We start from the raw sequence: 22,729 nt of genomic DNA, 5'->3' as shown, positions 1-22,729 counted from the left end.
GGCGCACATGCCCGCCCTAGAAAGGCACGAGCAGAATCGGGACCGTTACGTGCAAGCGCGGCAACAGCGCCTCGCGTTCGTTCACACGAAATGCAAAAGAAATTGTCTTGTCTTTTCGGAAAATTCGCGCAAAACGCTGCGAAAACGCAGGGCATGTCCGGAAAATGCCCTCAAAGGGAGGGGGAACTGTTGATAATTATGTCACAGCGGCGGGGAAAGTCCGGCGAACGTAAACACTGTCGCAGTGTCATCGGGCAGGGGGCTGCCGGGGACTCACCAGAGCGAAGAAGTTAGTGTGGCAATCCTCTAAACTGGCCCCGTTGGTTTGAAAATTTGGGTGCGTCATGCCTGCTCCATTCTCGGCGATTTAGCACCCACGACACTTGAACTTTCCACTGCACTCACTGGCGCGTTGGGGCCCCAATTAAGCCACCATTTACCTCGATTTTCACCTTTCGAACGCAATGCAAAATGGCGGATAGGAAACAACAAGCCACACTAATTCAACAAGAGCCGAGACATTTCACAGTTTGAGCGTCCGCTCCAAGCGGCGACACACGTCGCGTGGGCTGCGCACGCGCCGGAGAGGGCCGACGGCCGGCGGCAGGTCTTAGCGCGCCGACTCGCGCCGATCTAGTCGACTGCGATGGCGGCGCTGATGAGGCATGGCGGCCTCCTGAAGCGGCCCCCGTTTGGGGCCCTAGTGCACCGCTTCGCCACCAAGGCCGAGAAGAAGAAGGGCATCGACAGGAAGCAGCCCCCGAAAATATACGCTGCGCAACAGTCTCTCGCCGCGAAAGGGTGTGTGAACCGGGTGTGCGTTCGCGCTGGACTGAGGGGAGACGTGGCGCTTCGCCCCGCTGACGCGAGGGCGCGCCACCCGACGCTCGATAAATTCGATACTGCGCGCCGTGAATTGCAAATTGTTAATATTTCAAAACATTTGCAGCTTCCTGAGGCCCTACGAGGCGTACACGCCACCGGAGGATGCCAACGAGAGGCTGGACCACATTTTTCGGGAGGTTATGGGGGCCACGGACGGCGGCACCAGGATCGGGAGCCTCGCGCAGAAATTCGATTTGTGCGCGGCCTGTGCCAAGGAATTCAACAGAGCCATTCCGAATTCAGTTTTGCACTCGGTTCAAACTTTAAATGATGTTAGGAACTTCTACCAAACGACTGTTGACGACGTTACCCCCTTGGATAAAATGCGCAACATGGAGTTGCCGGAAAATTTGCATGTTCAATACGAATATTACCGATTCCATCCAGGTACAAACTCAAGACTGAACAAATTTCAAAATTAATTGACACTTTTTACAGATACTGATAAGCTGTTCAAGGGGCAAACGGCCTTTAACCGGGAATCGACACTAGTCACAGGCTTGAAGTATAAAAATAAATATAAAGGCCACACGGAACGGCAAGAGTGGCCCTTCACTTCGTAAATGTAGTTTTTGTTGAATAAAGAATTTTAGAAAAAAATATTCTCTCTGTACCCCTGACACATATGCCACCAACAGCTCACGAAATAACCATTTTAATATGTGTGACTTTTTAACTCAAATTTTCTTGCCCAGCCTTCTAATTTTCTATTTTCTATGCATTACTTTTCAACAAAAACCCGTGAAGTCTTTAATAAAAACAAAAAATATTTTTTTAATTTTCGGGACGTTTCGTTCAGACAATTAAAAAAGATACATTTTTAGGAAATAATTGGAAAAAAGTAATTGTTAGGTAACTAAATTAAATTATTATATTATTAAAGAAAATTATTAATTTGAATGGTATGCAACCAACATTACAACCATTTAACCGGCTAACGTGAACTAGCCAAACAATTCAATAAAAAACGTAGTTTCAACTAAATAGCGGCTAATTTACAACAAAATAGTTGGATAGTTTGTGAATTAATTCAAAAGTTGATTAAATAAGCTGGCTTAAGTTTATAAGAAACCTTGAAAAACAAGGTAATTTTCCATATTTTTAGCCGAAACATCTGGCTCACATTTTTTAAAATAAAAAAACAAAAGATTCCATAAAAAATCGATGCTTTAATAGTTAAAATGGGCTTAAAAACAAATCATTTTCCTACTTTTTTGTTTTAAAAAAATCTCAGTTGGCTGTTTTTCAGAAAATTCAATGAATAAAACAAGAACAAATCTTTTTTTTTTTAATAAAATCGACCACCAGAGAGCGCTTTCTCATAAAATGCTTTAGGGAGAAGAAACAAATGCATGTTGTAACAAATAAATATATTTGTGAAGCACACTTACGTACAAGAGAATAATTTACTTACATACAAACCACTCATTAGCGCAACTAACTAAAATTTATTCAATTTTCGTCATTTCCCAAACTTGAACACTCCACCTACGCCTTTTCTAATACTTTTATTTTCGGGTGCCTGAAACAATTCAATAAAAAAACACAAGAATTTTGTTTGAAACTCACATGTCTTGCACCAAACAACATCCTGGCTTTATCTTCTTCTTGCGGCGAGGAACTTTCATCCATTGAACCAGTATTTCGTTTGATTTGTAATTTTTGTTTAATTGCCTACAAAAAAATACAAAATCGTAAAAATGAAACCAAAAAAAAATACCTGCGAGAAGATAACACGTTTCGTGTCATTCCGAATCGCCATCAGGAAATCCAGCCACGTCCAGGTCATATTATGGTACTCCAAAGTGGGAATTACGAGGGAAACATCACGCAAATCCTCCAAATTCTTCTCCTTGTTCCCCTTATAACTGACTTTAACCGGCACTTCGGGGATTTTGATGTAAACAAACAACTTGTTTTTTTCCGCCCGTTCCTTCATTTTTTCCACATCGTCAATCAAAACGTAAAAATTCGAATCCCGGTTACGTTTCTGCGCCTTGGTTTTTTTCTTAGGTTCGTTACCGTCGTCACTGACACGGTCCGAATAATCGGCGCTTTCGCTCTCACGCTCCGGGAAACAAAACTTCATCATAGTGCTGTAAAATTTTTTGGTCATCCCGATTGTGAGAGGCACCAAGTTAATCTCAAAGTGTTCCTTGACGGAAATCCCGCCAACTGGGGGTTTCTCGCGGCAAAAAATGCGCAAAACTTTCTGGAAAAAATAGTCAACTCCAACCAAAAAAACACAAAAAATTAAACCTTGTATTCGATCGGCATCCCGTGCTGGATTTCGCTGGGACACAGCACTTCCTTGTAAATTTCATTCGGTAACAAGTTGGTCATTCTTAGGTAACCCAACTCGAGCAAGTGCTCGACCGAATCGTCATTTTTCGAGTTCTTGGTGTACAAAAAATTGCTCAGAACCAGATCTGCGATCCCGATCTGGCCGTCAGCTTCGGTCAAACGCCACTGCGCGTGTTTGAAGCAGATTTCATTGGCCCTAACTATAGTCAAAGGCTTGTCGCTTCGGGTGGTCGCAAGGCGGCTATTAGTCAACAACTGTGTCTCCTTGTAACACGACAGCATCATATCCAACTCCTCACTCTGCGCATTTAGTTGATTTTTGCACTCGAAGACTTGCTTCTCCAACCGATTCATCTCCTGCACCAGCTCCATATCGTTGGGATTCTCGGCCAGAGCCTTGCTCACCAGATACGTCTCCTTCTCCAGCCGCCGCAATTTGCTAAAAGTGGACCGAACTAGCGTTTGTTGGTTCTGGATGGGTTTTCTCTGGTCGTCCAGACTGTACAATTGTTGGAAGCGCATTCTGGCCAACTTCTCAAGAGCTTCCTTCCGGTGTGGTTCCACATACAGGAGTAAATTATTGACGATATCGAGCAGCATCGCGTATTGGAGCGAGTTGGTGCAGACGTCCAGGTCGTGGTGCATCAGGGTGAAGGCGTTGACGGCGTTTTGGCGGCGGTCCCACGGACCCACCTCCTCCTGTGGCGGCGGCGGCACCTCGGCCACCGCCTCCGGGTCGACGCTGATGTCGCCGTAGCCGGCGTAGAAAAACTCGCACTTGCAACGCGAGACTATTCTTTGCAACTAAAATAAAAATAATCATCCATATTATCCCAAAAATTTTCAGCAAAAAATTTGACAAAAAAATTAATAAATCTTAAAGAAATAGCCTACCTCTTACTTTTGTACACATATTGGACACTTAAAAGTTTTTTTTCTCTGAAATATTCAACAATAATTACTCGTATTTTTTGATACATGTTTGGAGGAAACTTTTGTCTTAAAATTGAAAGTTCTATCACCTCTTTAAATTTGTAACAATAAAGACGGAACACCCTGTATGAATACACTTTTGAAGAATTTTCTCATAATACTGATGATGTTTCTTATCTTGTGTTGTAGGTCTCTTATGTATTTAAATAAAAATTTATGTTTCACAGTTTTTTTTTTCTTTCTTTTTAATTATAACAAGCTATACAGGACTTTTTACACTTAAGTATATAATTTTATTACGTAATTAATGCCAGCAAAATATTCAGTTAGTTCAGATTGTTTAACGTTTTCTTTTAAAGAATTCATGGCCAAATCTCAAATTTTTCTCAGAATTAAATTTTTTCGCTAAAACGTCTGGAGCTGCAGTTACGATTTGTAACTCTATCATAGTTAAACTTGTGTCAACTTCTTGGTCTGTGCTTTCTTCTTTGTTTCCTTCGTTTGCACTCAAGCACTAAGCTTCTTATAACTGTATATTTCTTAATTATTGTCAGAACTCCTTGTTTTGTAGATTTATTTATGATAAAAAATAAAGTAACTTGAAGTCACTAAAGGCTAAATTTGTTCTCAACACATAGAAGAAATAAATAAGCGAAATAAAAGCAATGGATCGAAAAAAAAATTATTATTTTTGGAAATAAAAAAGTCATGTGCAATTTTTTTGCATTATTGATATCAAATCTTTGCTACCATGTGTCTGTTAAATGTATATTTCGAGATTACATTTTTACATAAATTTTTTTCTAGAAAAAAAGGTAACAAATGTTACAAATAGATTCATTTCCATTGAGCTGAAGATAGGCTTTAAAGTCAGAGACTTTTGAATGTTTAAGTGAAAAATATTACAAATGTTGCTATTGAATAATTATAATTCAACAGTTATTCCAGTTTAACGGACGGGACACTGCATTTTTTAAATTTTATTTTCAGTTTTTACGAACAGAATCAGCAGAAGTGATTTTTTTTTTTATAAGAACTTAGTGTCAGTAAAAATGTTTTGAGTAAAAATAAATAAAAAATTAAACAGTAGAAATTGAAATTTATTGGCTTTGTAATAAACGTGTTTGAATAACGGACGAGACAACAAAAGTTACGAAAAAAATAATCTTATTAATCAATCTATTTACCGATTTCCATTTTCTAAACTACCACAAACTGGAAAAAGACTAAAAATTATTTTTTTGTTGGTAACATTTCAAGCCTTCTTTTTAATATCTGAATCCTAGATTATAAATACTATTTTAAAACACGTTTCCCATAGCAACGTGTTTTAAACTAAAATGTTCCAACAGCAAAACTTGGAATAACACTCATAACGAAAACGCTTAAAGTTCTCGGGTGTCTAGGTATGCAACTCGCATACGCTCGTTGCATAATGACAGCCCTGTGTTTTCGCTCTCGTATTATTAATAACTATTCGGAAATAAAATTAACTAGACGCCCTCTGATAATGACTTTTGAACTATGTCGAAAACAGTAAAGAAATTTTCGTAATGCCACATTTAACTGACATTTAATGAATTGTTCAACAATTTTGCGTGTATAGTGTTAATTACTTACAATAGAAAGAATTACTTTAAAAGTACGTGGTGGTAAATACTAGCGTTGACTTTGGTTCTGTAGTTTTTCGTGGTATAAAGTGTTTATTGTTGGAACTTGAAAGTGGATAAAAAGTGAAAAATATTTAAATTTTAATTACAAAGTGTTATCAAACAGTTGTCTAATTAAAGATTATAAGTAATGGATCACAGCGAACACAAAGTTTGGCTCAAGAAACCAATAAATTAGTGAAATGTTATGAATTTTAGGTTAGAATTTTACACTGAAAAAATCATGAAATGCTGAGGTAAATCTACAAAACTACAATAAAGATTAACAACTGCTGATACATTTAAACGTAAATTATGCCAAAAGGTAGGCTTTTCAATGTCTTTGTAATAATTTTACAATAAAGAAAGTGAACCAAACAGTCATTCGTTATTCGTGTTTTCCTCGTCATCTCTCATTTGTCAACATAAGTTTCTTGCGTCAAAGATGCAATAATCATTCCGCATAGGCAATGTAATAATTGTGAAGCCCCAAAATTCGTACAACGCTCAAAATATCCGAATAAACATTTTCCCGCCATTTATGGTTACTGTTTTCGACCTAGCTCAGTGGCGCCCCCAACGGTAATTTTACTTCCGAATTAAGTTACAGTAAGTCAGCTGTCAACCGTATTTTAATTACAAGGCAATGTACAAAATTTTAGAATCCAATAAATTACTTCAGTACATGTATTTTAAAGAATTTTTACAGTAAAAAATAAAATGGCTGAAAAATAATTCTTGAAAGTGTCAGCATCGATATTTGGTAGTATTCCTTTGATTATTATTATTGACTACACGGCTTTACATTTACAATTTGACTTGGAAATAAAAAGGTTATTGGCTTATTTTTTTGCATTACTGATATCAAATCTCTACCGGGATTTATATGTTAAAAATTTGTGTTAGATTTTTCCAACAAAAGTAAATAACCATTTCGTTTAGAGAAAAATATTAAAAACTTTAACACAAACCTGCCGGGAAGTGCTAGGTCCGACCGTGTCGCTCACCACGGCCCCGACCGAGACGCCACTCCCCACCATATTCGGCACTTCGGACGGTTCGGAAATATTAGTCGACTCCTTCTCCTGAATATTATCCACAGTCAGCCACATTATATTCTCATTGACTGAGTCATTCTCCCCCGCATTAACAGTGGCATAATACTGCATACATTCCAAAGTTCCGGTCCACGTGGTTTTGGAAACCAGCGTCCGGTCCTTCCAAACAGGCCGATGTATCCTTTGGATGATTTCAGCTTTGGCGGCACTCAAAATCACGTAGCCTTTCGTCTCGCAGCCTTTGAGCAACACTTGGGCGTTCACCAGCGCAATTTGCCAGTTCTTGTGCTGGACGTCGTCCTCTTGGCACGCTTGCAGCCCCTGGAGGTGCTGCTGGCGCGTCACCGACGACAAATCATCGCTGTAGACGACAGCTTTGTTGTCGGCTTCGGCGATTAGTTGCTGGAGCATGTTGGCGGCATGGCCTGACTGGAGCTTGGTGCTGGGGGAGTGGGCGTCTTGGAGCGTCTGGATGGAGTTGGGGGGCGTGCCCGGGGCGTCGGTGCGCCGTTTCAACGGCGTCGTGTTGCTGTCTTTCCTGAAAGCTTTCAAGGCTTCGGTCGATAAATTCTTCTTCATTTGCTTGTTCTTCATGAAGGTGTCGAAGAGGGCGAAAGCTACGTTTCGGTTACTCTTGGTCCAGGCACCGCGCAGGTCGTAGACGACCAGGCGGTGGGTTGGAGTGTCCTTGTTACGGTCACACGTGTTGTGTTCGCGGGTTGGTATCACGGTCTCGCGACCGTAGGAGACTTTGGCCACCGAGAGACAGTAGCATTTTTCGACCGGTTGTCTTAGGGACATTGCCTCGAATTCGGAGTCTTCCTGAAGGGCGCTTTTGAGCCAGATTTCCGAGTCGTTGAGTTCCGAATTCATGTAAACGATCGACCATTCGGCTTTCGGACGGTGGGTTAGACCGTCGTCGATTGGTACTAGCGATAGCATGTGCTCTAAAATTGTGGGTTCGGGACGATTTTTCGGTCGAGAGATCAACTTTCAAAATGGTTTTTTATTATGAGTCGTTACAAAAATTTGAACTAGTGGGGGAGTTCAAGAATAATTTTTTTCTATATTTTTAAAACAAGTGAGATATGATTTTTTTGTAATTCAGTGCATGACGTGATGATAGAAATGAAGAAAAATGTAAAATAAAGAGTACTTTTGCCGCAAATTAATCTAAAATAATTGCGAAAAACATGGTTATTGTAAAAGATGACGAAATGGCACGAACGAAGTGAGTGTCATAAAAATGTGTTGGATACTGAAGTCCCGAAAAGCATTGTTAAAAAAAAATTATGACGCTAGCGCATAAGTAATCATCGATTGACTTATATAATTAATATAATTAATTATATAATATTAATATCAATGCTAATCATTGATACTCTTATTCACATACAGGGTGTTCCGCCTAAACCCCACCTTAGAAGTATTGAAAGTTCTAATAAAGATATTTTTTTGAAAGTTGGTACTCAGCCATAATCCGTTAAGTTCTGCTCAATGAAAATATTTTTAACATGACGGCACTTCCGGTTATACCGGAAGTCGCTATCAACTTTCTTATTTTAAATGGAAAGCTATGTTTTTCACTGCGTTTTTGGATTACTTGAGTTATTTTAATAGAATTTTTATCAGCTTTCCTTATACCTAAGTTTAACGGTTTTCGAGATATTTGAGATTTTTTGAAAATTTTTGGATTTGCACCTGTCACTTAAAAAATCGGTAACTCTCCTAGTTTTCGAGATTTCGTAATCATATTTTGAGAATTAAAAGAGAAAGCCTATATCTGTTTTCCAGTGTGTTCAAAGTTGGAAAAGAAGTTAAGAAACTAAAAAATTTTAAGTTTAAGTTTGGGCAACTTCAAGTGTCCATAACTTAATTTTTTCAAATAGGATGTCCCAATTTTTATTTTACTAGATAGAAGAGAATTTTTTTCTGCATCGATCTGTATTAGCATTCCCTATACCTATCTGTGATACTTTTTAAGTTATGTTGGTTTTTTGACATTGTAGAAAATTTTTTACTAACCACAGCTATTTTTGCATAGTTTGCCATAAAAACATTTCTGATTAAACAAACGACAAACTCTGTTTAAAATTGTGTTGTCCATCCTTTAAAAACAAAATAAACTCATTTAAAAAACCTTAATTTTACACATTTTTTCTCTTGTTTCCATGGCAACCTATGACTAATGAATTTTTCAACCCCAACAAAAAGTTATTGTAACTTGAAAACTATTAAACATAAGTATAGGGAATGCTAATACAGATAGATCCAAAATTATTACGATTTAATGAAATAAAACTTGTGGCATTTCATTTGAAAAAATTGAGTTATGGGTGCTTAAAGTCCTCAAAACTTAACTTTAAATATTTGGGGTTTGTTATTCTTTTTTAGAAATTTGAAAACACCAAAGGAAAGATCTAGGCTTCCTTTTTCAAATGAGCTAAAAAATATTTCCAAACTTTAAAAAATGGCAGAGTTATCGATTTTTGAACTGGAAGGTGCAAATCCAAAAAAAAAATCCTAAATATTTCGTAAACGGCTAAATTTAGGTATAGGGAAAGCTTATGAAAACTATCTTAAAATAACTCTAGTAATCCAAAAACGCATTAACAAATATAGCTTTCCATTTAAAATAAGGAAGTTGATAGCGACTTCCGGTATAACCGGAAGTGTCACCATCTTGAAAATATTTTCATTAAGCAGGACTTACGAGATTATGGCTGTATACAAATTTTCAGATAATTATCATTATTAGAACTACCAATACGTCAAATGTGGGGTTTAGACAAAACACCCTGTATATTGATCTTCGATAGCTCCTGGAAAAAATAAAAGAAAAATCATTCCATTTTCTGTTATTAATATAATTAGAAAAAAATTTCCTGAAAATAATGATAATAATTGTAACGGCTTAAAAAAACAATGAAACAGATTTTGATTACTTTGCTTAATAGCTATGTTACTGACGATTGTTCAATTTCAAAAATAAATACAAGGTGTGTTTTTCCGAATTATAGTCTGAATGCCTGTCAGTAGTTTGATAAAGCGGCACATTTATTTTAAAACCCTCTGTCCAAATTTTTCGATTTCAATTAAACGAAAAAAAAATGCATTTTGAAAGTTGATCTTTAATTAAAACAAACCAGAACTGGACGACAGCCGGCCCCCGATCAGCTCACACCCGCGTTGCATCGCAAACGACATCCAATAACAAACTTGGAACTTGTGCAAGCCCATCAAAAGATGCACTTTCTTGTAGTGCCGACTGAGTTGGATTTTCCTCGGCCGGACATTATTAAAAATCTTGCCCCTTTTCGTCGGCCTCGTCACTCCAGACAAAATCAATTTCAAATTTTCGATCCACCTCAGTGTGCTCCCATACAGCAAAAGCATGGGATAATCGAAATTTGATTGATTGGCCACCGGTTTAGTCTCAAGCACTATACTAAGGTTCACATTTTGCGACCTAAAAGCTCTGAAAGAATCATGCACTTGATTACTGGAATATTCGGGGATTTTGTCCGGAGCGCATTGTATGACATTATGGTGGTCGTTGGGGTCACCCAGACACACCCATTGGATGCCCAGGACGAGCTTCAAGTTGGGCAAATGCAGGAGCTGGCAGTCGTCGTATTTTGACGCCGTGCGGACGAAAATATTCAAGTCTCCCTTATACACAAATTTGGCTTAAAACGGTTAAGTAAGTTACGTCCAAAATTATGGGCTAGTACCATTGGTCCAGTCCATGACGACTTGGCTCCAAGTCAATTCCATCTCCTCGGTCGTGTTATAAGGGTCCAAAGACGCGTGCAATAACACTGTTAACTGCTGCACGACCATGGTCAAGCGCCCATGCAGCAAAAGCCGCATTTTGTCCCAGAAAGACAGTGGGGGTGATGGGTCACGTGACGGTGCCAGAATTTTCTCAAAACCTTTTTTTTATTACAGTACACATTTTTCTCGCCCATTTTTTTACTCACTCAAGTTACATTGGGCAATGACGGGCTCCCAGCACGGCCCAAAGGCGTAACTGTACGATTCAATCTCGCAATTGAAATCATGGTAAAATTTCAATGGTAGCATCCCTCGTTCGACAGTAAATGGTTCGAACGGTTCGCCCAAATTAACCACAACGCTGCGTACAGCTTGAAAAAATTGCGATGAGTGATAATGATAACAAATTGAATTAAAAATCGGGTAATGACAGTATGATTGCACGTAGTCTTCCGGAACAAAAACTTCGTATCCTGTTTGAGGATTTAAAAGAAAGGGACGAACGGGGAAATGCGTATTTTTAGAATGGTGGACAAAGCGAAAATTGTGTGTTTTGTTGCGTTTTTGCTGGTGATGGTCCATTTGGGTGAGGGGCAGTTTTGGTTTCCTCCGCCAGAAGTGAGTTTATCGATAAAAAAAAATGTGATTAATTAATTTTTAGGCTCGGAACCCGTCACGGGTAGCAGGAGCCAAATCTCCGGATGAAATTATGGAAAAAGTAAGCTCCAAGTTGGAAAAAGCTCAGTCGAAGGTGACGCAAGCCGCTGAAAAGGTGTCCGAAAAAATCTCACCTTATTTGAATTAATTTTGATTGTGTAATAAATAATAAAGGTCTATGCACTGATTAATTGCTTGTTTTATTGTGGTTTTAATAAACGTAGATTTTTCTGTGACAATTTTTTTTCATTTCTAAACGTTTTTCTTCAGTTTTGAAAAATTTTGCTTCTACAGGGTGAGTCAATAGTGGGTTACTTCTGACATGTCCTAAGATGCAACCAAACATACTAATTGCACTTATCACTTGGATACTTCGTTTGAATAAATAAATACTAGTTTTTTATCTTAATAATAATAATAATAATAATAATAATAATAATAATAATAATAATAAAAATAATAATAATAATAATAATAAAAATAATAATAATAATAATAATAATAATAAAAATAATAATAATAAAAATAATAAAAATAATAATAATAATAATAATAATAAAAATAATAAAAATAATAATAATAAAAATAATAAAAATAATAATAATAATAATAATAATAATAATAATAATAATAATAAAAATAATAAAAATAATAATAATAATAATAATAATAAAAATAATAATAATAATAATAATAATAAAAATAATAATAATAATAATAATAATAATAATAAAAATAATAATAAAAATAATAATAATAATAATAATAATAATAATAATAATAATAAAAATAAAAATAATAATAAAAATAATAAAAATAATAATAATAATAATAATAATAATAATAATAATAATAATAATAATAATAATAATAATTATAATACAAACATTAAATTTAATTTTTTTAACGATTATTGCTGATCTGGTCAGCAGGAAACAGTATTATTTTAGTATTATTGGTTCCATAATTATAGAAATTCAGAATTAACCCACTATTGACTCACCCTGTATATATGTATCTGCAGTGGAGAAAATAAAAAATAAAGCAATTTCCTGTAAAACTGTTTATTTAAAAAAAGTGTCTATTTAAGAAAACTGCTATAAAAATATGTTTTTTGTTTAATTTAATATTTATGAATAGATAAGTTAGCAAATCGTTATGAAAATAATTACATTTAAAATTTCGCAGTTTTTCAGCCAAGGAATATAACGCTCTAGTTTACAACATTTTTTACCCACGGTAGAATATCTAATAATATATAAAAAATTAAGACTTACAAATTTTTAAATATTCATTAGAGAGTAAATAAAAAACAAAATCAGTGTAGGGATATATTTCTTTTAGTAAAATGTTCGAAAGAAAATTCACCGCATTTCCTAAACAAAGATCTAATAAATAAAGGATCATCTAACTCTAACAGATTATTAGCTTTTAATCTAACGAATTTATTTATTTAATTATTTTTTACATCTAAAGATAATCTGGTATTTGCATTGTTATGTCGTTGTGTGATAATCCACCAAATACCATTCATTCATTCATTCATTCAAGTTCGTATTTTTTTTTCTAATAATTTTCTACTTTTATATCTGGATATAGTTTAAACAGTTTTTTTATTATGCAACAGTTGTGAAATGTTTGTGTAATAGATTACAAAGATAATTCAATTATAAAGAAATCTGAAAATAATTTAATTAGATGGAAAAAAATTATTTATGCCTTTTTCATTTGGTAAGCTAACAATTCTTGTTTTTTTTGCTGAAGCATATTAAAGTTTTTTGAGTATAAACTCTTTAATTTCGTGAGATTTTACTAAAAACAGGCTGAAAATTACTTACATGTCTAGATCGAAAATGAAGTTATTTATGCAATCGTTAACAGAATTTTTCCTGAATTATTCATTTTTTTCCGCGAGATTTCATTAAAAAAATATTATTAAATTATTATTAAAAGAATTTCGGACCAAACTGATGTATGTTTGAAATAAAACAGCCTAAAACTTGGTATTTACAGGATTTTAAAGGACTTAAATGCCCTTTACAAAAATAATTTTTGAAATTTTGAAAAAATTTTAATAAAAAAAACATTGAAATAAGTCAATTACGACGTTTTGTGTTCTTTAATTTTTTTAAACTAATAATGAGCTTATTTAACTATTTTTTTTGTTAAGACAACCTAGATAATATATCAGAAGAGAAACCAAGAAGTAGTAAGTAATGTTTACCTTTTTCAAGCGAGAAAGTACGTTTCTGAGCAAAAAATTTCCCCCTACGTTTTTTCCCCAAGATTCTTGCAAAAATTCACTTATTTAAGTTTAAAACTTTTAATTTTGCCGTTTATCGTGTGTTTTTTTTGCATAAACTGGTCAAAAAATCGACCTAATTTAAGCAAGTTTCCAAGTTAAAAACTCATTTTTTGCTAAATTATTCACTTTTCCACTAAAAAAACTAATTTCGATCCAGAATGAGCCACTGAACCTAAAAATCACCTATTTTTGGCCATTAAAAATTATAAATAAATTTATTTTTCTAATAATTATACAGACTTTTTACCTTTTGCCTCTAAAAAAAAAGTATAACAGCAGTTTCTAATTATTTAAAAAAGATATTCAAAAAATCAATTTCTAAATTTTTTTTTCAGTTTTGTGTCAAATTGCGTAATTTTAGCTCTTTTATTAGCAACATTAGGCAGATATTAAATAAATTTAATAAAATAATAAATCACAAAGCGAGTTTTGTTTCATACTTAACCACAGTCTCTGGACTAACATTTCATATTTTCTTGTATTCTGTTAATTTTTTTCTATTACTTGAATAACCGAATTTATGGAATCTCTATTATCAAATAGTCAAACTTGGCAGTTTTTCAACCGAAAAACGTCGCATTAAATTAGTTTACAAAGCGATTTTGCCGAGTTATTATTCCAAACAAAATAAAACAGTTAGATAATGACCATTATCATTACCAACATCAAAAAAAACCATATCAGATGAAAAAATAATGACATCCTGAATAAATAAGCACCAAGGCTGGAATGAAAACTGTAGTGGACATCAACCGGCAAAAATGGCAAGATTCAAAGCAACACTTTATCTCGCCTTTATCACCCTCTTTATCATAAATAATTACGCCGAGGCCCAAAACAAAAACCGAAAAGTAAGTTTTCACTTTCACGTAACAACTCAACCGAATTTTAAAAGTTTGTGGCGAACAAAGACCAACTCGTCGAAACCGTCATGACCAAAGCGTCCCGCATCCGAGAGCGCCTCCAAGACACCGCCGAACTAATCACCGGAATCCTCTCAACCCTTGTACAACAGAAAAAATAAACGGAAAAACCTATCATTTTTTTCATTTCAAGGTAACCACCCCCCAAAAGCTGAGCTTTACCGACGACCTCGTGGACATGATCCTCGGCTTTATTTTTGACCTGGTGGACACCTTTCAAGGCGTGATGGACATGTTCGGCGCCGTCGGCCGCAAAAAACGCTCGATTCTGTCACAAGTTCTAACAAAATAAAGCCTACTTACCACGTCTTGGTGCCACTTGTTCAGCCCCTACTAATTGCCCGCAAATGTAGCACTGGCGGATGTCCAGCAACGGCTGGGGGAAGTCCCTGAGCTGGAACTTCCATTCCTTGCAACGTAGCGAAACCACGCGGCACCACAGAGTGGTGAAATCGAGCGGTTCCTCGGGCCAGGGGCTTTCAGAGTCGATCTCTTTCATGATTTTTAGCACGTTTTCGGTGCCGTGAATCGAGGGATCCGCCAAAATCTTCAAAAAAACTGTTGACAACTTTTTCGGCAAGAAAAAGTTAAGGCTAAAGGGGCGAGTATAAGTATAAGGAACATTGTTTTTTAGTGTTATTTGTAAATGAAATTGAGTCTTTTAAACAATTAGAATTTGCGCCAACGTAAAAAAAAATCATTTGAGATTTTTTTGTGTGATATTTTTTTCTTTATGAAGTAATGATTTTTTGCCACTTTTGTTAGTACTTTTTGTGTTCCTTTTTCATTGCTCAAATGATCAAAAGTTTAGAATACGTCAAAATCTACTTTCTACTTTGGAAAAAATAAGTTAAAACTTAATTTGATTATTTTCGGAAAAAAATCTTTTTTAATGAAGATTTCTAACAATGTGCATTTAAATTCTTTGAAACAGGTAAGATTCTCTCGGAAGATGTTGGAACTGTGAGCGAAGCTCAAGTACAGTCACCCAAAATAAAAATGACGCTTTCGCTTCTCATTTCATTTTGTTTGAATTAATGAACAAAATTGAAGATTATGTTAAATTCTTGATTACTTTTTGGCTTACTGTTGTAAAGTTTTTTGAAATAATTAGTTACGTTTTTCTACACCCAGTTAGGTAAACAGCTCGGTTTATTTGACTAGGAAACTGGTTAAAAACTTGAAAAAAGCAGGAAAAACTTCTTTTTTGACCAAATTATGTCATTTTTCAGCTTATATTCTTGACGAAATTTTGCTCAAAAACAAAGCAAGTTGAGTGAAACATCAGTTTGATTTTATTTTTTTGATTTTGAAGTGCGTTTTGACGAAATCTTCCAAAATAAATGAGTTTCAAAAACTAATAATTAGCTGAAATAAGATACAATTAATATCAATTACCATCAGATTTGGCTATTTTTCAGGCAGTTTTAGCGAAATTTGTCGCCCAAAAAAATATGATAATTTTGGACTTAAATTGGTGCTTTTTTAGTTTCTTCTAAATCTTGGAAAAAACAAAAACATGCTGAAATGTTCAAGAAAGCCAAAAATAAAATTTATTGTTGTAAAAGTTCTTGTACAAAAAATAATCTAATACAAAAATTGATTTTATATTAATAACATGTTTAAAAATTTGTAAATTTCGGATTTTTTTTGTCAAAAAATTTGAAAGATAACTAATTACAGACTGTAAACCATATAAAAATAAGAATATTTAATAAGAAAAAGAATATTTTATTCGACTAAATTTTGTGATTTTTCAAAGACATGTTTACATGCTTGAAAAATATAAAGTTACACATTAAAAAAAATCGCTCAAAAACGAACAGAATCGAGTGAAACAAATCAAATAAAGCTATGGCTCCAAGGTATGGACGCGTCATTTTTATTTTGGGTGACTGTACACACTTAAGCATCGTTTGTTTTAGTATGACAGTTTGGTTAATTAATGTTTTCATATTTAATTTTATTAATATTTTCAATTCACTGACAATAATTACTATAAGGAATTGTAGAAAAAAAATCGGGTGCATAGAGATATAGAAAAAAAATACATAGTTTTAAAAATTTTGAATATCATCTGAAGAGAAAGATATAAAAGACAGACAAAACCAATCCTTCACTCTAGATATTAGAGTTAAATTTTTATGTAATAGATACAAAATCTAATGTACTAAGAACTTTTTTGTAATGTTTAATAAAGTAAACCGTTTTTTCCAAAACGTAAGATAAAGGCAAATGCTTCTCTGTACAAATAACGAGACCACTGTTTTTTGTTGTTACTTTCAAGTAGTGCCTTCCTCACACAAGATGATAGAGGCAGGTCAAAATTTTTTACAAAATTCGCATTTTGATAACTTTCCGGTTAACAAATTTTGAAAACAAAAATTCATTTGCAATCAGCAAGAAATGTCGATTCGTCGGTCTGCCTTGGTTTTTAAAAATATTTTTCATTTCCAAAATTTTTTCAAAAATAAGTCAAAAAAATAAAAAAGTGTTACGTTGGCGCAAATTTAATTACGTTTCAATAATCAAAACATTTTTCGTTTCCGAAAAAAGTGAATAGATAAAAAGATAAAAAAAAATCTTTGTTGTGTTCCCCTTTAACCTTAATTATTTGCTGGTTAGTACCATGATCTCCACGTTGGTCATATTCCAGGCGAAAAGTCGTGTTCTGGGCGGTGCAGCCCTTAACATTTGCTTCGACCTTTGTATGTAAATTTCCGCGTTCTTCTTCTTCAAATTATTGTACAATTCTTCGACCTTCCCGGCCGGCAAATGCAAGTGTGTTTTACACAACTCGGCTACTTTTTCTTTTAGCATTTTTTGCCTTTTCAAACTCTCATTATACTCATCTTCGAGTAGTTCGAAATTATCACGCAATTTAACTTCGAACGGATCGTCGCTCATTTCAAACAAAAACTCCCTTACGTTTATCAGTAAATCGCTCGGGAGCGGACTATCACTCGTAAAGGGCACTTTCTTGTGATTGTGCACGATCTTGAGCCATTTGAACACCGAAATGAACTCGTTCTGCACCGCATCGGCGTAATTGTGCTCGTAGGGAAACACCGCTTTGAATAAATCTATCGACAGGCCCCAGGTTCTGTTCCAGGCGACTTTAAAATTCTCATTATCTAGGCGTTCGTCTCGGATTAATTTACTGTCTTTGATTCGATGCAAATGAAAGCCTTTGATCGTGAAAATGTCGCAGCCGTCGATTGAGATCACAGCGGTGGTGTTTTCGACGGTTAGGTCGTGCCGCGTTTTCGACACTTTGAGCGAATCTATCGAGACTTTGCCCGAATATTTCGGCGAAATCTCCACATGGAAGGCAAAAGCGCCAACCACCGCACAATTGTACACGTTATCACTGTGCGAGTTGTGCAGTTTTAAGCCAAACTCGTCGCGAAGTTCGCCGAAAAAGTCGCTAATGTCTCGAATTAAGAGCAAGGCTTTCAAGTGGAAATTCGTCGACCAGTAAACAGTAATTTCGTCGAGAAGACTAATCGTGTTTTTGTGGTTTTTCGAATCGACTTGTGCCTGTTTTACGAACACTTTGTAATTCGAAATGTCCTCGGTTCGGATGCAACAATAATAAGCGCCAGTGTTGTGAATTGTGAAGATTTTAAACTCTTCAAATTGGACGTTCAGTGAGTCCAGATTTTTGGTCAAATCGACTGAGTTCAACTGGACGACAAAGTACTCTAAAATTACGATCACGTTTGCGATTTTTACGACCAGGGGACTAAAAAACTCGGGGCTACATTGGGTTTTTAGTCCTCCTTTGACTTATGAATAGAGACCGGATTTTAGGAAATTTACCCGCAATTCATGTAATTTGAAATAAATTTATTATAAATAAATTTGTTGTAAAAAATGTAAATACACACATAGATAGGCAAAAGTGTAGAACCAAGCGTTTTGTGACTAAACTATGTATCTTAGGAAAAAAAGAATTAGTATATTAGTATTTAAAAAATTAGTATACTTTAAAAATGTAATCAATTTTCAAAACAAAATTTTCGAAATTTCTTTTAGCCTAAGAGTTATTTTTTAATGGCACGTAACTATGGTGATTTTTTTAGTAAAAGATTAAGCTCCAAAATTGACTTCCAACGCAATAGTACTGTTTTTAAACCAGTGTTTTTTTTTAAATAAGTTATTAAAGTTATGTTCCGAGCGCATTAGATGAATTTTTCAATAGAAAAACCTTCGTATTGAACTCGGAACTACGGAGAACTATAACTTAGGAGACAAAACGATATACAAAATCCCACCCTAAAAGATATAGTACGGCAGAATGAAAATGAGGGCGCTCTTAGTGTTATACCGTCTCGGCGTCAAATCGTTTGAAATTAATTTAAATTCAACCAATTCACTAATTACTTGGGAAAAAATGCAGAAATGTTGAGCTTTGCACTCTTAATACACTGCGAAAAACTGACGACTAAAATTTCTATAAGAAACATGAGAAAAAAATTATTTAAAATTTGAAATTTGCTCTTCGTTTCGTATTTTTCAAGACGCTGCGAATATGGTTAAAGATACAAGAAAAATGTTAAGAAGAAAGTTGTAGAGAATTAAATTTTCTTTAAAAAAGTCCGCGAGACCGTATCTCTATCATCAACAGTTTAGGCCCTAAAGACATTCAAAGACGCTCAAGAGACGGATTCGTTTCATTTTACCGGTGGCCATGTAACGGAAAGTTAATTTATTCCTAAACTGTAGAAGATATAAATATGGTATCGCAGACTTTTTTATAGGAAATTTAATTCTCTACAACTTTGTCCCTTACACTTTTTTTGTATCTTCAACCGTATTCCCAGCGTTTTGAGAAATATGCGACGGTGCGCTAAGAATTATCAATTTGCGTTCCACCTTATATTTTTGCGAACGCTGCAATTACGGTTGAAGATACAAAAAAAGTGTAAGGAACAAAGTTGTAGAGAATTAAATTTTCAACAAAAAAGTCCGCGACACTATATTTCTATCTTCAACGGTTTAGGTATAAATTAACTTTACAATACTTCACCACCGTCAAAATGACGCAAATCCGTCGCTTGAGCGTTTTTGGGGCCTAAATGGTTGAAGATAAAGATAACGTCTCGCGGACTTTTTTGTAGGAAATTTAATTCTCTACAACTTTCTTCTAAACGTTTTTTTTGTATCTATAACCGTATTTGCAGCGTCTCGAAAAATATGGAGCAGAGTGCAAATTAGTAAAAGTTATTTCTTTTTTTAAATAGCTTATGATAAAATTTTTGTTGTGTTTAAGTCTTACTATTGATAATTTAAATTTAATGCTCTATCTGCCTATAATTTGTTATTTGCTCTGTGTCAACCGTTATAACCATTTTTTTAAATTCATTTCAAAATTTAAACGGTACTAGAATGCGCTCTCTGGCGACATTAACGGAACTATGGACACGGGAACATTTTATTTCTCGTCTCACATCCTAACTTTTAGATATCCGTAGTTTAAAAAAAACAGGGTTTTAATCTTTTTAATCAAGTTTTTAACTTCCTAAAAATCTGGTCTCTGCCAAAAAAACACTTACCTGTATTTTGCGACTGGAAGAAGCAATTAAAATGATTAATCCCAACATTGACATAAATTTGGGGCTTTGACAAGTCTTTACAAACCACCCTGTCTGAATTTTTCCTATCTAAACCGTACTGTTTCAAACACCTGTAATTAAAAATTCGAAACAAATTGCAACAAAAAACAGTAAATTAGTACTTTATGGCCAAAAGCACACAATCGGCCAGTTCAAGTGACCACTCCAACTGCACCATATCCAAAAACGAGACAACTTCCATCTCGTAATTCTCATGCGTCCACACCCTAACCAACACTTTAACAAAATAAACCGGCGTCCCCCAAATGTGCATTTTTTTCGAAACGTTAGTGTCCTGATTCCACTCTTTGAAACTCCACCAGAACGATTCAATCAAACACTCGGTTTGCCAATGACGATCGAGTAACAACAAATTGAAAAAATACGAACTGTATGACGGCCCACGGTGTTTTTGTGCTTGCTCCAGCATGAGCTTAACGTGATTGAAGCCCATGGAGGAAGTGTGGCCGCTTAATTTAATCGTTGCTGAGACTTGCGAGAATTCGGCACAAACATTGATCACCAATTTTTTGACAATTTTTTCGATTAAACTGTTCTGGGGTGAGTCGATTTGTTCGGTTTTCACAAAATGAGTGGTTTCCCGGTTTTTGAGAAAATTGGTATAAACCCAGCGGTGGATCACGTCGTGGTTGTAAGTGAGCAGGAAAGTGTTCATTTGGAAGTAAATATTGACAATATCGTTTTTGAGTTTCGCGTCGATTGTGAGCGACTTTAACGAGAGGAGTTTTTCGCGACTGTTTTGTAACTGGAGGTCGGACATGGCGAAATTAAACGAGACTAAGTTTGAAGTGTCCAGTTTTGAGGATTTGTAAGTGAGGGAGAGCTTTTTCAATGAGGAGTTGTACTCGATTTGGCTGTTTTCTTTCACTCCTTTGAGGGACGTGTCGTCGATTTGGATGTAACACACTTTTGGAATTAACGGGAGGATTTTGTGCAAAAAATCGTCCTCCATTTGGCTGGGTTTTGAACTAGTTTTGCTGCCATGAGCCAGACTGTAGAAGCTGTCGTTGATAATTGAACTCGTCTGAGACATTTTGAAGTTGAGTTTCTGAAATTTGTTCGTTGTTTGGAGCACTAAAGCTAATAAAGAGCAAAAAATAACTTAAAGGTCTTACACCACCTTGGGACTTTACAAATACATTGTATTTATTTTAAAATAAAAAAGTTCTATACAGAACCCTTTAGTTTTAAAATGAGTTTATAAATCCACTATTTACGTAAATGTTTCTCGCCAGAAGTTATAACTGTGTGCAAAAAAGAGTTGGTTTAATTTTAACTAAAGATAAGTAAATGCAGAGGTAATTAAATACCTTAGAGCCATAGTTTTTATTTATCAGAGAATGCCTTTAAAAAAACATAAACAAGACAGCTCTAATAGATAAAAACACAGACAAATTTTTATTTTCTTTTTTGTAGAACATTGATTTCCACTTTTTGAACTTAAAAAATGAATAAAAAATCAACGCAAAGTCCAATTTAAAAAATTCTGCGCTAAATCCCAAATAATATACTACTTAAACTGTAGTAAAAATTTCGTCACAATCGACTGACGAAATATCGAGATAACTTGTCCAATTACAAGTTCAAAAAAATGGGCGTATTTTTCTTGCCATTTCTAGCAGATTCTTAAACGTGTAAATAATACATCTACTAAAAAACTAGAGATCTCAAGACGGTGTAATGCCTTTCTGTACTTTAGACGTTTTAAAAAAAAATACCTCAACTGATAGGGGGCCCTGAGCGATCAAAATAACGTCCATTGAAACACCAAACCTAAATTCTGCAAGACAGGTTTGTTTCGATTGATTTTCTTGGTGCCTCAGTACTTTGGCAGAGGCATCAATTAGGTTTAAACTAACTAACAAAAGTCTTGCATTTTTTAAAATACTGCCGTCTAGTCTCAATTCAGAGGCGGTTGCATGTGTGAGACAACCTGGCGTTTCAGACCTCAGTAACATAGCCGAGATATTGTAAACGTGCACAGCCATAAACTACAATTATCCGTTATCACGATAGTAAAAACAGTCGCTTATTACTTGTGCAAAAGTGTTGATAAAGTGGGGAATTTTCTTATCTCTGAAATCAAGCGTTTTTCTGCCGTTTCCGGCGACCGCCATAAAGTCGGAACTCTGTCCGATGTCTTTGTTAACTCGCACATCTTTCACAACCAACGTAACTAACTTTGTAAGCTCTGAATTCAAAAAACTACTCTTGATCCCGATCTCATCAATGTGCTAAAACCGAACGTAAACGAAGGCCTGAAATGGGGCGACTCACAATGTTGAAGCCGTTTTTTGATATTTGAATATCACATAATTTCAAGTAGGGCAATTTTATGCTTCCGATTTTGAGCGAAACGTTGTATTTCCGGCGAAACAGCCATGATATGATGTTCCTGAAGCCCCTAAAACACGAGTTATCACGTGACACTCTCTTCCACAACAATTACCATAAAACCACCGAAACTAGGAGGAAAAAAACCACGATAAAAACGAGGAAACCCCCCATTTTCCCCCAAAAAAACAGTTTTTTTCACAACACCCACATGACAGCTAAATATTTACGTCATCTGTCAGTTTTGAAAAGCAGTGGCGCCAAA

General features: G+C 35.1%; 3 protein-coding genes and 2 long non-coding RNA genes across 6 annotated transcripts in view; 3 read left to right on the top strand and 2 right to left on the bottom strand.

Annotated features, from left to right (window-relative positions):
• The window catches only part of skd (skuld), a 40,724-nt gene extending 40,306 nt beyond the window's left edge, over nucleotides 1–418 (bottom strand). The window contains exon 1 of the mRNA XM_008199050.3: nucleotides 278–418. Within this exon, the coding sequence (XP_008197272.2) occupies nucleotides 278–346 (69 nt within the window). The 5' untranslated portion in view covers nucleotides 347–418. The remainder of the gene's footprint in view (nucleotides 1–277) is intronic.
• Nucleotides 419–646: 228 nt separating this feature from the next.
• On the top strand, nucleotides 647–1,485 carry mRpL50 (mitochondrial ribosomal protein L50). The gene is made up of 3 exons (XM_968616.4): nucleotides 647–801; nucleotides 950–1,272; nucleotides 1,324–1,485. The coding sequence occupies exons 1-3, from the start codon at nucleotides 647–649 to the stop codon at nucleotides 1,446–1,448; spliced, it is 603 nt and encodes a 200-aa protein (XP_973709.2). The 3' UTR covers nucleotides 1,449–1,485.
• A 753-nt stretch (nucleotides 1,486–2,238) lies between these two features.
• On the bottom strand, nucleotides 2,239–22,719 carry hob (hobbit). The gene is made up of 16 exons (XM_008199052.3): nucleotides 22,580–22,719; nucleotides 22,408–22,534; nucleotides 22,167–22,364; nucleotides 21,849–22,121; nucleotides 20,232–21,178; nucleotides 20,050–20,180; nucleotides 17,120–18,195; nucleotides 14,795–15,038; nucleotides 10,813–10,977; nucleotides 10,564–10,764; nucleotides 9,976–10,518; nucleotides 6,743–7,776; nucleotides 3,145–3,993; nucleotides 2,606–3,097; nucleotides 2,455–2,559; nucleotides 2,239–2,407 (listed from the first exon to the last, which is right to left on the bottom strand). Exons 1-16 carry the CDS (start codon nucleotides 22,636–22,638, stop codon nucleotides 2,348–2,350), a joined length of 6,504 nt encoding a protein of 2,167 aa, XP_008197274.2. The 5' UTR covers nucleotides 22,639–22,719; the 3' UTR covers nucleotides 2,239–2,347.
• On the top strand, nucleotides 10,986–11,454 carry LOC135266548 (uncharacterized). The gene is made up of 2 exons (XR_010334652.1): nucleotides 10,986–11,224; nucleotides 11,268–11,454. It is a non-coding gene; the product is annotated as an uncharacterized LOC135266548 (long non-coding RNA).
• On the top strand, nucleotides 14,299–14,800 carry LOC135266549 (uncharacterized). Of its 2 annotated transcripts, none has more exons than XR_010334653.1 (2): nucleotides 14,299–14,419; nucleotides 14,625–14,800. It is a non-coding gene; the product is annotated as an uncharacterized LOC135266549 (long non-coding RNA). The 2 variants fall into 2 exon arrangements; XR_010334654.1 differs by lacking the exon at nucleotides 14,625–14,800 and adding an exon at nucleotides 14,464–14,605.
• Nucleotides 22,720–22,729: the final 10 nt, after the last annotated feature.

The sequence above is a fragment of the Tribolium castaneum genome, chromosome 6 (assembly GCF_031307605.1).
Source record: "Tribolium castaneum strain GA2 chromosome 6, icTriCast1.1, whole genome shotgun sequence".
Taxonomy (NCBI): domain Eukaryota; kingdom Metazoa; phylum Arthropoda; class Insecta; order Coleoptera; family Tenebrionidae; genus Tribolium; species Tribolium castaneum.
The sequence above is the reverse complement of the archived record's forward strand: the minus strand, read 5'-3'. Positions and strand labels throughout refer to the sequence as shown.